Raw genomic sequence first — 14,887 nt, 5'->3', positions numbered from 1 at the left:
CCTGTAGGTATGGTGCTGGTTGTTCCTCCCCAGGTACATCATCATTATGTATGTGTGTGTGCATGCATGTGTGAGCATTATGAGGGAATCACCTTACTAACGGTTGCTGGCAAGATCCTTGCAAGCATCATACTTAGCTTCTTCACTTGCCGTATTGCAGAGAAATTCTGCTCACCAGTAAATAAGGATCAAGGCAAAAATATCCAACCTTTGTTGTACAGAAAATGGAAGAGAAATAAAAAGAGCAGAATACTAATTTAATCTGTGTCTCTGCTGATTTTACAAAGGCATTTGACACAATCAGCGGAAAAGGCTTCTGGAAATTTCTAAAATTGGAAAAACTGGGTGTCCTGACATATACATTGTAATGGTTAGACAGTGGTTAGACAAATTCATGATGGGATGATGGCACGAGTAATGGAAAGTGGGACTATGTCCATGCCATTTCTAGTAGCAAACATATAAGAAGACTGTGCCCTCGTACCCATACTATTTAGTGTCTTGTTTGTTCACATACTGCTAGTTGTTTTCTGTGGTCTTGATATAACTATCCAGACTAGATTCAGAACTGATGCATAGCTATTTAATTCCTGATGTCTGTGAATGAAAACAAGCTTGCACACACACAAGCTTGTTTTCACTGGGTAATGACTGTGCCCCAGTTGATCATTCTCAAGAAGATATGCATTGCAGCTACATGCTCACATGTTGGACTGATTATTAGTTTTAAAAAGTCAGAGGTTATATATCAGCCTGTGTCTGGTAAACCCTACATACCACCAATCAATGGCATATGCTTCAAGCTACAGGCAAATTCATCCATCTGGGTCATGCTCCGACAAAGTTCATTCAATGATGACGTTTCCAACAGAATCACTACAGCACAGACAGACTTCAAAAGATTACATGAACATTTAAGAGATAGAGAGGTATAAATTGTAGACAAAATTAAAAAATTCTAGAATCATGTGAAGCGTGAACAACCTACAGCTATAATGTCAAGCTACTGAAACATTTCTATCTAAAGCAGCTAGGAAAACTAATGAAAAAGATGGCATAAGAGAATTCCAAATACTAGAGTCCTCCAGAGAGTAAATATATGTCAGATATACTATGATTATGAAGGTACAACTGAGGGGCTGGACAAATGTATACTCAGAGTGGCTTTAAAAAAGGAGGACAAACTTCTGGTCACACTGTAACTATAGCAAAACAAGTATAGCAAAAACATTCTAACTTTTACATTGCTTTAACTCTGTCAAAGTTAGGGTGATTTAGCTCACTTGTACCCTATAGTAGGAGTGCTTAATCCTATCTGGCCAACAACTGTGTCATCTGGCCCATGGGACTTCTCGTGGGTCTGGAAGTTTGCAATCGGGAGAGCAGTGGCACCACTCTTGTGCTGCCAGATTTCTGGACCTGCGGGGAACCCCAACTCTACACACTGAATTAGGCACACCACTGTCCTACAGGATCATGAACATGTGCCAGAACATCACAGCTGATGCATCCTACTGAGCACAAACTCTGTGTTCCTTTTAGAAGCTGCTCCAAGTGCATGTGTGTCTGCAGCTTAAGATGGCCTGGCTGATACAGTATGTCTGATGATAACTAGCTCCCCAAGAAAATCCCTTATGAGCAACTGTACTGCAGGCAATGGAAAAAATACATGCACTGTCTAAGAACACCCTTGAATCAATCCAGTGTTCATGTTTAAAGCTGAGAAATGGTACACATTGGTCCATTATGCCTTAAAGAATTGTGAGAACCAATGCATCAGAGATGCAGTACACAAGTGACAGCCAAAAGTCTGGGCATCAGGGTGAACCCACCCAGTCTATAATATCCACTTTCATGTGTCCAGTCTGTAACCATATTATAATAAGCTGAGGCACAGCTGGAGCAGATTCTGTCCCAGGCCCAGTCTCCAGATGGGGGTAATCAAGCTCAATGATCTCTCAGGAAGAGGCCCCATTCACAGTGCCTATATAAGCTCAGAGCAGACAGTAAAGAGGTGTCAGGATAACAGACCATCTTGTACTTCTGGCTTGCTTGGAACTTCGAAATCTGACTCTGCACTCACTTTGCAAGGTTACACAGCTGGCTAGAAGAACTTTAAGACAACACTATCTCCTATCTTTGTAGTCTCTTCACTTTTGCTTCAAATTCCCATGGCCAGGTACTCTGGGACAGGGAAAGGTAGTGAGCCTTCTTAACACCCCCTTAACTGGGTTGAGGTTCAATTTTCTAGGCCCTGATAGTGTTGGGACCTATGGGTATACTTTCCCTGGGGGACCTTTCAGAGGGCTTCTCCCTTGTCCACTGCCAGCTTCTTTAGGCACCAGCTATGCCACCCAAGGGGGACATGCTGAAGCCTCCCAACTAAAGGAATAGTCTCTCCTTCACTGACATGATATGAAGACACACAAAGGAAACCACGTGGGGTAGGTAGTGTTGTGTTACACATGGCAACACTATTAAAATAACCCTGCATGGTGACTCACAATTGCTGCTGAACATAAGGCACTCAGACTTCTGGTCAGGACATGAAGCAAACCCAACAGAAGGATGGCAGAAGCTGAGAAGATGTTCTCACTTTCCTGGCCCTGGCTACAACTTTGCATTAATAAGCTAGGAGTAGGAGTCAGCTTTGGCAGCAGGGATACAGCACTTAAATTTTAGCACCCTAGCAGACCATGGGCCATCTGTAGCATTGTTATACTGTACATTCATGCAGATGACATGCTTTGATAAAAATAAAAATTGTGCATTGAAACTAAATTTATTACAAAATGAGAGCAATATAAGCAAATACCCTGCAGAATGTATGCACACCCAAACAACACTGTGATGGATACCTTAGAAATACGTCACAGACATATGATTTATTGAGTGAATATACTTCTACTACCTAAAAAAATCAGAGGGCAGGTATCCATAAAGGGACTGACTGAATAGCCTATTACTGTATAGTGTCAAGCTATAATGTTCCACAAACCTCACTTGCCTACTGTTTTTAACTAACTTATTTTGGGATTTTATGTGGTGGTGTTCCCTTTCTTGGGTGCAACAAAACCCATATGAAGTTGATAGACTAAAGGTTAGGCCATTTAAAGACTTTGGGAAATTTTTATGTTTCTAAAATAACATGAACTGTAAGCAACTCTCTTGCACACAGATTAAAGCTTTTAAAAACAGGTTTCCTCTTCCCAGTTGCCCTGAGTTAATACCATCTCATTCTCAAAGCGTGTCCAAATTCATTGAAGTGCTGAACAGAGACTACCGTAGGTGTTCAATTTAATAGCAGAGGTTTGTCACTAATTAAAATAATTATGTCAAGCAGCTACAAAACTACATTTTAAAACATTTAAATTATTGTGAGGATCTTAATTTAGAATGACTCATAACCGTATGAATGCTTTCTCCAGATGTTATTAGCACTTCTATTATTTTTAAGCAGTAGCCTCTTGTTACTATTTGGTCTACCTAACCCACATACTGAGCTGGATCTGAATAACTTTGATTACAGAAAGGTTTGGATATAGATCTGTAACTTGATTTCTCTCATTTGGGAAGGTCTGTATTCAAGCCAGAGATGTAAAAATCATATCCAGATGTTAGGGATCTTATGTATTGTTGCAGACAACTGTTGCACTTAGAGCCTGATTTTCTTTTCAGTTGCATAGATATAAATCAGGAATAACAGCCAAAGAAATTAGACAGGGATAAAACCAGCATGAGGAGAGAGTTAAGCCTCTCATTTCCATAATCATATATTGCTGCCAAGTAATAGGGACTGTGCCTTTCCCACACAGAGGATGCATCTACACAAGATGCTAAAAGCACAGGAGACTAATTCTACTGTACGTTAGTGCTTCACAGCGAAAGCCATGCTAATGCACTAAGGCACAACAGAATTAGTCTACTGTGCATTAGTGTCACACAAAAGATGTGTGCCAGTGCTGTTGTGCAGGAGCACCAATTATAGCACTTTAAGTTAGTAACTGTTATTACAGGTACTAAACTTCATGCGCCATCATTATGGCACATTAATGTACATGTAGACATGCCCAGAAGGTCTGTGTGAGGTGTTGTGAAGACCATGCTATTTCTATGCATAGCTGGTAATAAAGCTCTTGCTTTATAGAGTTCTTGCAAACACTTCCAGCACTAAGTAACCACACAGTCAACACTGTCAACTTTTTCTACTCTCTCTCAAGTTCACAACTCAAGTAAGAGGCCTGACTATCTGACATTGTTTCTGGATCCTACTGCCCTTTAAGAGGTGCTCTGGGCCCCTAGTTTACCAGCCCAGCAACACCGAGTGAGCCCTCTTCCTCCTGGAGCCTATGGGGGTTGCTGATTAAAGCAACTCAAAAACAGTTTCTTCAAACACAAGCCTTATTTATTCACCCAACAGCAAAGAGAAGGCAGTAGAAAGATGCAAACAAGAAGCCTAAATAATATTTCTCCTTACCTAAATTTTAATATCTTCTGCAACTTTTATTTCCAGTCCAGTCACCTCCATTTCTAGGTTTGCAAAAGTAATCTGTATGCGCTTTGTGTATCTGCTTGCATCTTTGTCAGTACAATTTTCTGAGCAGCCGCTGGCAACTTACTGAACACCCTTTCTTGTTTTAGACCCTAGGTCCTTTAATAGCGTACTATCCCAAATGATGCAAGACGTCAACATGAGAAAAGGGAACTGAAAGAATCTGGCTGGACCCAGGCGGTGACATTTCACAATTTATAGCTCCCTCCAGTCCAGATTAATCTCTCAAGGACTTCTGGGATTCTTCTAGACAGTAACTTGTCTTTGTTGTAATTTTTTGTTCTTTTTGTTTCTTCCCTAATGGACTCTATTGATTTAATTCCTTGTAGTCAGGTAACATCAGACAACCTAAGGTGAATGTGACATATGTAAAAAATAATACACATAGGGTAGAATTCCATTTCACCCAGGTCCTCCATTACAGGAACCGGGAGACATGCGTTATTATGGAGGGAGATCCTACTCCTAAAATGGGGCACAGAATTGCTCCTATGCTTTAGTTAGGTAACTCAGTATCAAACTTCAGTTTGGTTAACAACTAGCAGAAACAGAATTCTGCATCGTTTTTCAAAATAGCCATATACACAATTCAGTAAGGCCATATACAAAGTAGCTTTGCATATTGTTTGGAAGATTTACCAGCTCAGGAAACAAATCTGTTTACCAACATATTATCATCAGGACTGGTAATAAAGAGAAAATTAGTACCAATATTTTATTTGCCAACCCAAAAATGAAAAAAAATCTTATTCCAAGCAAGGCCAGTAGAACTCTGTAAAGACACTCTGTTTAAAAGGATTTAAACTATTTAAAAGTTGTTTTTGTTTCCCTTGGTTTGTCCAAAGTTTGTAAGGTTTCTTCTGAGCAGTCTTTGATAATCATCACTTTACCTAGTATGCATACACTTCTTAATAAAGAAAAAATCAACTAATCTAATTTTGAAAAGAATGAGGAACCTGGCTTCATCAGAATCAAGAGAACAGAACAAATTGAGAGTTGCTGAACCAAGCTATTTTTAGTTCTGAGGTGGCAAGAGACTTTAGACTTTTCCCAAAAAAGTCTAACAAACATAGATTTTCCATTTGCTATAATTCATGACTGCCTTTACTGAAATCCTCCAGACATTTCCAAATAAAATTCTAGGAGAGGACTACTCTGATGTCTCCTTCTGTATCTCCCATATAATCTATGGGATCATCAGCGAGGAAAGAATCTAGGACTTTTCAGCCCCATTGCATGAATCAAATGACCTAAGCACAAATATTATTAGCTTTGGCTGCAGTAGGGCTCTTTTTCATCTTTGTAGCTAGCTGTTAAGAAAAAGGGTTCTGAATTGTCTTCTGTCATGGCCATGTTTATATGTGTAAGCATGATAAGCTCCATGAGTGTCAGGTTTTCCCAATTTAACTTCAGTGTCCAATTATTTGCCTAGTTCGTAGGGATAATCTGAGGACAAACTAAATCATGTTTGTAAAATGCTATGTGCAGAGTATTACATCACTACATTGAAATTGCAGATGGGAATAGAATTCAGAGCCTCTTTTGCCTACTTCTTCCAATGTCACGGCCTTTCAAGAAGAAAAATGATAGCTTGTATACCCACATACCTGAGGAACTCTTCATGACACTTATTTTTTAATGTAAGGTCCTAGATATTTCAACATGTTGACTGTGCACCTTAGGGTTCATATATGGCACTGATACAATGGTAATGAAACACTTAAAACCAATCTACAAGCCAGCCTCCACCACACAGAACAACAAAGACTCAAATCAAATGATGAAATGGCTTTTAATAACTTGTCAAGTCCAAAACAGAAACCTATGAAAACTAATGAAAAGCACCACTATTTACCAAGCTCAAACTCTTATCTCAAATTTGGGATTTCCACACCAAGCCTTTTCTGACTTTATATGGGACCAAAAAAATTAGGAACGTATCTAAGAATGCATCACTTTTTGCTCGCCAGTATCCTTATTTGCATTTTCTCAAACTTTTCAAGCTGGCATAAATTTATGATTAAAGAATACTAGCACATTGCTTATTGATATCCTAAAATTAGGGGTGCCAAAAGTGTAGTTATAATAAGAAGTGTGTTTAAGTCTAGAAGAAATTCTCCATAATGAACGTCACAGTGACTTTGAAGTCAAAATTTCCATTAATTCTCTTTTGCTTGCTTTCCATTTAGGTCTCATGGCTTATGCTGCAGGTGTTTACACAGTACTTGCACTACTAATATTATAAAGTCTGAAGAACAGCCCAGATTCAGCTAGCTGCAGAAACAAATCTTAATTTATTATAGGTTGTGCAAAAGCTTTTCAGGGGAGGTGTAGTATTCTGAAGTCATATGTTAAGAAGAAAAGTATTTTTCTTCTAACAGTTTAAGCACTGTGGAAATAGCTATGCAGATACTGTGATCATATGACACATGAAAGACATAAGGGATAATAAATCTAAGGCCAACTGCATAGCTTTTATGCATTTTATTTTTCATGAAGTCAGCAGTTCCAAAGGTTTACTATGAAAGCACAAAGTAGTAAGATAAAAGAAATAAATGACAAATGGCTAGAGTTTTATGACAAAAAGTGAATGTGAGAAATATTAATAAAGCAAGTGTAGAGTTTTGTTTATGGAGTACTATGTAGGTAACACAGCATGAGAGAAATCCAAAATAAAAGGCTGCATCTATTTTCCTTGCTGGGACTATGATCTCAGTTATTACTGCTGCTAGCATGTCTCTCTCCGCGCTCACACACTACCTTTGTTTCTGGCGTTACAGAAGCTGCTCGAGGGTCGGGGGAACCCTCAACAAATCCTGTTCCCGTCATTTTGATTTGTGAAAGTGATACTCCAGCTCCCTCAAATCAGCTCCTATTCCTGCTGCTGTACATGGGAACTCGAGGAGTACAGGCCGCAACATCAACAAGACAGCTCATTTTGGGCCTTCTTTCACCCAGCAACCTCTAACAGGGTGTGGGAATTGTTTTTTAAAGCAGTTTGCTGAATCTAACATATCACTATAAATGGAAGAGGCTGGTAAAATCACAGCTACACCATTAATTCTCTCTGCCACAGAACTCTGTCCTCTCACCGGAGCTGAGTAAGGTACATGCATAGCATACTAACACCCCAAATCACAGTTCTGTCATGAATACAGGGATGAACTTGTAAAGTCTGACTCCATACCTAGACTGGAGTTTCTTTGAAGTTTGGAGCTTCTGGCTCTGTGGAGTTGGTTGACCCATTTATAGTTACTCTCAAAATGAAATATACACACACTTCAAAACATAATGCCCACGTCCTCTGAAATCAGCATACCATTTTGAAAACACAGCCTATTTAAATTGCTTAAGAGGACAGCCTTCACTGCTGCTTTCACATTTATATATCATTCCAACTGTGAAATAAATATAGGCAATCAATAAGTAATTAAAACAGTTCTAATGAGCAGAACATAACAGTGAGTATCAAGTGTAGCTACAAATCTAATAATTACAATTTAATCTCAAATTATCCCTTAGGACAAAGAAAGCTAATGCCTGGATCTACACGGATCATTGGGAGGTAAGTCCCCTCCAAACAGAAAGGTTGCTCAATAAGTGCTGACAACATGAGAAGCATCTGCCCTCTTGAATGCTGCCCAATGGACCCCTCAGGAATAGGGCAACCATACTCCTGTTTTGGCTAGGACAGTCCTGGACTTCATAGGTTGTCCCAGCATCCCAGCTACTTGACTAAATTGGAAGCAAAAGTCGCAGATTGGTGGTGCTACCTGCCTGCAAGTGCCTGGCCTGGCTCCTCCTGAGCAGCAGCTGGAGAGTGGTGGGGGTGGGCTAAACTGAGCACTGCTCCTCCTGCCTGAAGCAGGGATCAGCCAGGGTGGGAGGGCCGGGGGAGGATACTGGGGCCAGGGCTCGGGCACCTATGTGGGATGAGCTGGGATGGCCTCTCACTGCCAACAGCCTCATGCCCTGCCACTATGCCCATTGCTGAGGGCCGGGCTGTGTGGCAGTCCCAGGTGGCTGCTGTTGGCAGGAGGGAAGGTGCTGTGTGGATAAGCAATGCAGACTGGCAAAGCCAGGGGGTACCACACAGAGGCCTCTCCCAGTCAGGTCGAACCTCTGCATGCAGGGGATAGAGCTGGCTGTGGGCCTCTGCGTTGTCCTGCTCTTCCCTGCCCTGCCATTAGGGCTCCTGGGAGCCATGGGGTCTGTGCATGTGTTTGGGCCCCCTTCCCAGATTTTCTTACCCTGTCCTGGATTTCTTTACCTGGTTCCAAATTTCCTTCAAAATAATATAGTCAACCTACTCAGGAGAGGAGTGGAATGGTCCATGTCCTTTCATGCCACATTGTTTCCAACCAGCTGCATGTCAGCTCCACTCAGGAGTAGCTTGCACTTGTTATTTTCCACTCTATATATTATAGCAAACAAACCAAACCAAAATGTATTTATTCATGTACAAATGACAAAATTAAATGTTCCAACCCTATTAAAAAAAGATCAAACTGAATACCAATAAAAACATGGGATTCATTCTTACGTATATTAGTTGCCTAAAACAGTAGATTAGCTGAAAGTAACTGCACCAGCAAAACAGGAATACTAAAATAATGGATTCAGGTAAGGAATTCAGACTCAAAGGCCAGGGCAGAGTATGAAATGCCTCGAACCTCAAGGTTGCTTGTAAAGTTTGTCTCCCTGCCTTACCTGTAACAGGTCAGGGTGCCTTTGTTGAGGAGTTTGTGACCCCTTGCGGAGCTATTCCCAAAGACACAGAGTCACTGTCAGTCTCAAAATTTATTCAGCATGCTGGGCACCCCGAGCGAGCTCAGAGGCCCCGAATAAAACTGTTAGAGGCGATTTATAGTTTACAGACAAGATGCGCGCGCAGGTGGGAATTTTCCACTGTATAAGAAAACAAGATATCAGGTCAGTGTGAGAAAACTCTTAATTGTTTCAAAACTGGTTTTTGGCTACATGTTTGTTTTGAAAGGCTAACTAATAGGGAGAAAAACTATATCTTTGCTTACTTCAGACTTCAAAGTGAATAGGAATTGGTCATTGCAGAGTCTTATCAGCCTGTCCTTGGAGGCTGAGACTGCTCTACACTATTATTTATGGTCTTGTTAGTAAATTTCTACACCTTGTGGTTGTGTCCAGATTGACTGTGTAGTTTTACCAATGGTAGTACGTTACACAAGGGATTTCTATAGGGTGGTTTGCATAGGGATGATCCTGCCCCTGGCTGGTGGTTGGACTAGATGACCTCTGAAGATCCCTTGCAGTCCTACTTCTCTATGAAAAGGAAGCTTGAATTAAGCCATTATAACAATGAATGGGTACAATATTGGGAGGAAGGTGCAGTTCTGATTCACCCATGAAGTTCAGGTGAGGGTACAGAGTCATAGAGTTTCAGTTTTCACTTTTCTTTTGAACAAAGCAGAACAGCTAAATATTCCTTCCATGCTGCCAAATGAAAGAGTTATAGTATTCACTCTTGACAGAATGAACCTGCTGGGATCTATTAATTCCAATTATTATTTTCATTGCCAAATTTGATTTGAAAGTGATTTTTTACTGTACTTACCTGACCTCTACCTCAGAAATTATCATATTTAAAAGGCCTGAACACAACCACAGCACAAACTTGATAAGACAGCTGATATCGGACTGTATACACTAAGAAACTGAATATTAAGTGCAAACACACTGTTACTCATCCACATAACGAGTGCGGAGTACTGTATGTTCTCAGACTTTAAACATATCAGTCATGCCACTGAAAAGACTGATTTTTACCCTTGGTTATGTATCTGCTCAATTGCTATTGACTTAAAATATGGATTGTTCCCACAAATATCAGGAAATATTTAGCTCAAAATTTACAATAAGAGGGTACCATCTTGTACACTACATGCTATTAAAGGGTCTGGAATCTAATCAGTTTTGTATGCAATACTCATGAACATTTTTTCTAGATTATATCCATGACGTTGCTGACGCTTTTATTGTTGCTTTAGTGAACCATGCAAATGAGAGGAAAAAAATCCTTTTTGATTCTGACCTTTGAACAAAGGGAAAAAATGCTTCTCTTTATAGAAGCTAACTGCCTTGCTGTTAAGAGCTTGAAAACCAGCAATGAAAGTAAGCGCATCACAGGCAGTAATTACTCGTCTAAAGGGGCTCATTTGAAGTACTCCAGTTCTTTGCCTGTAGGGTAGAATCTGCTGTCTCCGCAAAACTTTGTGCCTCTGTTGATCTAGGGCATAGCAGAACTGGTCAGATCTAATCAGCAAAATGGAACTTTTTGAGTGTTACTTTCATTTATTGTTAAATCTCCTTAGCTTTGTTTTGTTAGTCTGGATGTGCAACTTAATATTTTCTTCCAAGATAGCTATTTACATTAGAACAAATAGGAAAAATTAGAATGTGGGAGGAAAGGAACAGAAGGGAACATGAACCATCTATTCCACTGTCTTTATTCTGCCACTGCACATGCCAGCATTCATACCTTCACCTCCTTTCACTCTGACTCACTCTAAGTCCATTTACAATTGCTGGAGCACTCCTTGCTCTAAAATGCTGAAGCCCACTATCTTAATGCTGAGTGACTCCCACATTCTTTTAAGATTCAATTAAAAATCATCGTTCTTGGTTATAAACACTTTTATCACCTTTTCAAATCTCATCTGAAAAATGTATACAATTTTTATGCAAATCCAACATGACCTTGAATTTAAGATGGCTCCCTAATAATTAGATGCTATACACAGGAAAATTATACATTTGTTATAATTTTCCACGTATAGAAGCTAAGTACCGGAGTGTTGCCTTAAATTTGCACCCTGCCAGTTTGCTACAATGGGGAAAGCAGCAGCAGGAGAGTGGACCACAGGGGGCGTGGGGAGGGAAGGGGGGAAGGAGATGGGTCCTTTGCCCTCTGCTCCCTCCACTTCTTCCCCTGCAGCTCACCCCCTATTTTGATTGCATCCCTGTCACCTCTCCCTCTGCCACCAACACTCCCCAGTATCTGTCCCAGCGCCTGCCCCTACTGCAGCTTGTGCCTCCTTCCCCCTTGTTACCATCAGACTCAGCTCCACCTCCATTCTCTCTTGGGGTATAGCACAGAGCACATGGAAGTGTGGCCCCTGCCTGGCCATTTAGTAGTGCCCCGGGGCAGGAGATGTGTTGCTGCTGCTTGGCCGGGTAGGGGACAAAGCCTCCATATGCTCTGTGCCCCAGGAGGGAATGGAGCTGGAGCTGGAACCATGCCTGGAAGTAAGGACTGAGGGGAAGTTGGGGGGAGGCAGAGGCTGCATAGGGCAGGTAGGGGTGGGGTCAGGTGGCTGCTGTAGCTTTGACTCTGGCCCTGACACAGGGCTTGTGAAGGGGTTTTTCCCTCCATGCTGAATGGGGGAAAAAAACCTCATCTTGGGTTTGAGTAAATATGGTATTATTTTCTTCCTTGCTTGTTAAACGCTTTTCTCCCACTCTGCAACTTTGTAACAATTCTTCTGCATTGTTGTACGTACTTATGCCTCAATTTCACTCAAGTAAATCATTCTGGCATACATTTTGTGCCCCTTGTCCAGCAATTTATCTTTTGTGAGCACTGCAGTACTGCTCTGCAGAGACGCACTGTCTTCAGTGGCGATCTATATGGGTTTAGCAGTACAGGGTCAGGATTTTTTAAACCACTAGAAGTTGAGGTCAATTAGGGAGTGCAATCAAGTGACACTTGCACTAGAACTATTATTAACTGATAACACCATCATCTTCATCATCCTTTAATTGTAAATGTTGTATGGTTATGCCCTTACCATCTATGGCCAATTTGAGATCAGTCAGGGTATTTCGGACTCTTGACAGAACCCGCTGCATTCGGTCAATTTCCTGACGTAGAAATATGTTTATGGGTTGAATGGCTCCCATCTTTTGAAGCTGGGCTTTTACCTAAACAAAACAAAACAACTATTATAATAAATATATTGGCATATCTGTCCTATCAAGATATATTTTCTGCATGATCACTGACATCTAATTCTTCACACTGAAGGCTGATTTCTTTCTACTACAGTTCCAGTTTGTACTCTTTCCTGTCACATCCACCTTCCTTCTCATTAAAATAACTTGGATGTGGCTTCCCATCACAGTCATTTTATTTTTCTACAGATGGCCTTGGTGCAGAGTAATGTTGGGCATTCCCAGATACCAAAACAAGGTCTCTCATACAAAACTGAAGGCTCAAATTGAGATGCTTTTGTATCGATAAAACTTTCAGAAATGGTCTATAAAATCAGTTTCCACCGCAAATTTAGGACCTTATTCTGATAGACAATTATTACTGCATAAGATAAGGGATAGGCAGACCTGGTAATTCTATTTCTGCCAACAGCAGATAGCATGATAATTCTAATGAAATTGATCAGAAGTCAAGCTTTGATCCAATCCTGTGGGTGTTACTTTGTCAAGGCCAAAAGTCCATTACCTGCTGATTTACGCTTTTTGTGAAGGCACTAAGGATAAAGTAAATGCTACTGTAAATGACATTAACATTATATCCAGCAGCAGTCTTCTTCAAAAGGAATGGTAGTGTTGTATATGAACTGGGAGACTTGAAGGTCCAAGCAAATTAAATGCACTGACACTGACAGACTCCATTTCTCAGGTTTCATTCTCAGACCTTTGAAAATACTCTTTTTAACTTTATGTAGTATTCGCCTTGAGGACAGTTACTAAGGAGGTTATTCATTATATTCTAATCATATGCAGACTTGAGTTTAACAGAAAAGTCATCCAAGGAATAGGTGCCAGCAGATTAAACTAATGCTTTGTAATTTGACACCTCATCCTACAGAGTAAGTCAATGTGCTTTTTCTTTCTTTTCATTTTTTAAATTACTAAAAGTTGCTAAAGCTAGAGCACTTAAAATTAATGCTGAGAAAATATAATTTATTGGGGATAATTTATTTTGTGAATAAACCCTATTTTTCTCTTCACAAATGATCCATACAAAGCATATGTCTTATAGGAATTTCATAAGAAATTGTTATTCTTTCGTTTTCTAAAACAGTCAAAGGAAAAAGTGGGTTTTTTTCACTCCAACTGCAGATGTTTCCTCAGCCTGATGAAGGGTATTGGTACCCAAAAGCTTGCAAAGAAGAATTTTTCCAACGATTTGAGTTCGTCTAATAAAAGATTTACCCAAAATACCTTGTCTGTCTTTTATTCACTTGGTGTTTAGCCTCAGTACCCAAAAGAAAAGGTCTAGTACAAGAACATGCAAGAAGAATATTCCAAATAGAAAAGGGACAGCAAAAATTCTGGCCCACTATTTTCAACCTGAAAAACTAAGTCTTTTTTTTTTTTAGTGTAAGTGGCATCTGCATGAAGGATCAGGGGGTAGGTGAGAGTCACAGCAGTGATAGGGTGTGCAGATGGGATCTACAGGAGCGACTGGGGGGGCAGGTGGGATGTGCAATGGGTTTCTGGGGCCCAGGAAGATCAGACAGGATTGAGGGGGTAGAGGGCATCTTAGGGAGGTGACTAGGGTCTATGTTTAATCTCTTGACCCACGCTGTGGCAAACCTACTCCCCTGTCCCTCCCTGCACCGATACTTACTTTCTTGGCTCCTAGCATCAGCAAATGCTGATAAAACTGGGGGAATTGGGTGGGGGGCAAAATCTGAGGCAGCAATTGAGGGACTGGAGGGGGCTGGTTGGTAAGCTTCAGGGGGATGAGGGGCTCAGGGACTAAAAAAAGCCTGCTGCTGGGGGACAGGTACAAGAAGCGCAGCCCTGAGACTTGGGCCAGCAACTGGGCTTTCCCAGCCCTGGGGCTGTGCAGGTAACTATACTGAATTTCAATGCACCAGTCGAACCTAAATGTATTAAGTTTGAGTCTATGTCAATCAAGGTCTATCTTAGAATGGTTTCTGCCATTTTTAGACTGTTTTAAAATCAAGTGGCTATTTTTAACCCAATCTAACCTCCTAATTACACCACTCCCCCTGTGTCTGCACTTAAAATGAAAGTGTCTTCTCAACTATTTTTATATCAACACAAGCTCCACTTTCTACACAAAGCTATGCTCAGGATTTGGGAATTCTTTTCCATTAGAAATAAACATGCATACACAGTCACACATTTTGATAAATGTATACATGTGCAGTAACGTAACTGAAGGGAGTTACGACCTGCGACCCCGCCCCAGCAATAGCCAGCCCCAAGTGTAGCCAGCCTACCAGAGGCATGACACGGATGGGCACGCGCCGCACCCCGAGGGTCCCCTCGGGCTCTACGGCCCCTCCACTGGGCACCTCAGAGACGGCC

The 14,887-nt window shown here is 40.9% G+C and overlaps 1 protein-coding gene across 1 annotated transcript in view; it reads right to left on the bottom strand.

Moving 5' to 3' along the window:
- Nucleotides 1-14,887, bottom strand: part of LOC109313479 (dynein heavy chain 5, axonemal-like) — a 275,004-nt gene that overhangs the window by 20,170 nt on the left and 239,947 nt on the right. The window contains exon 73 of the mRNA XM_019540081.1: nucleotides 12,376-12,508. Within this exon, the coding sequence (XP_019395626.1) occupies nucleotides 12,376-12,508 (133 nt within the window). The remainder of the gene's footprint in view (nucleotides 1-12,375; nucleotides 12,509-14,887) is intronic.

This window comes from Crocodylus porosus, unplaced genomic scaffold, assembly GCF_001723895.1.
Source record: "Crocodylus porosus isolate Cpor-Errol unplaced genomic scaffold, CroPor_comp1, whole genome shotgun sequence".
NCBI classification, from domain to species: domain Eukaryota; kingdom Metazoa; phylum Chordata; order Crocodylia; family Crocodylidae; genus Crocodylus; species Crocodylus porosus.
The sequence above is the reverse complement of the archived record's forward strand: the minus strand, read 5'-3'. Positions and strand labels throughout refer to the sequence as shown.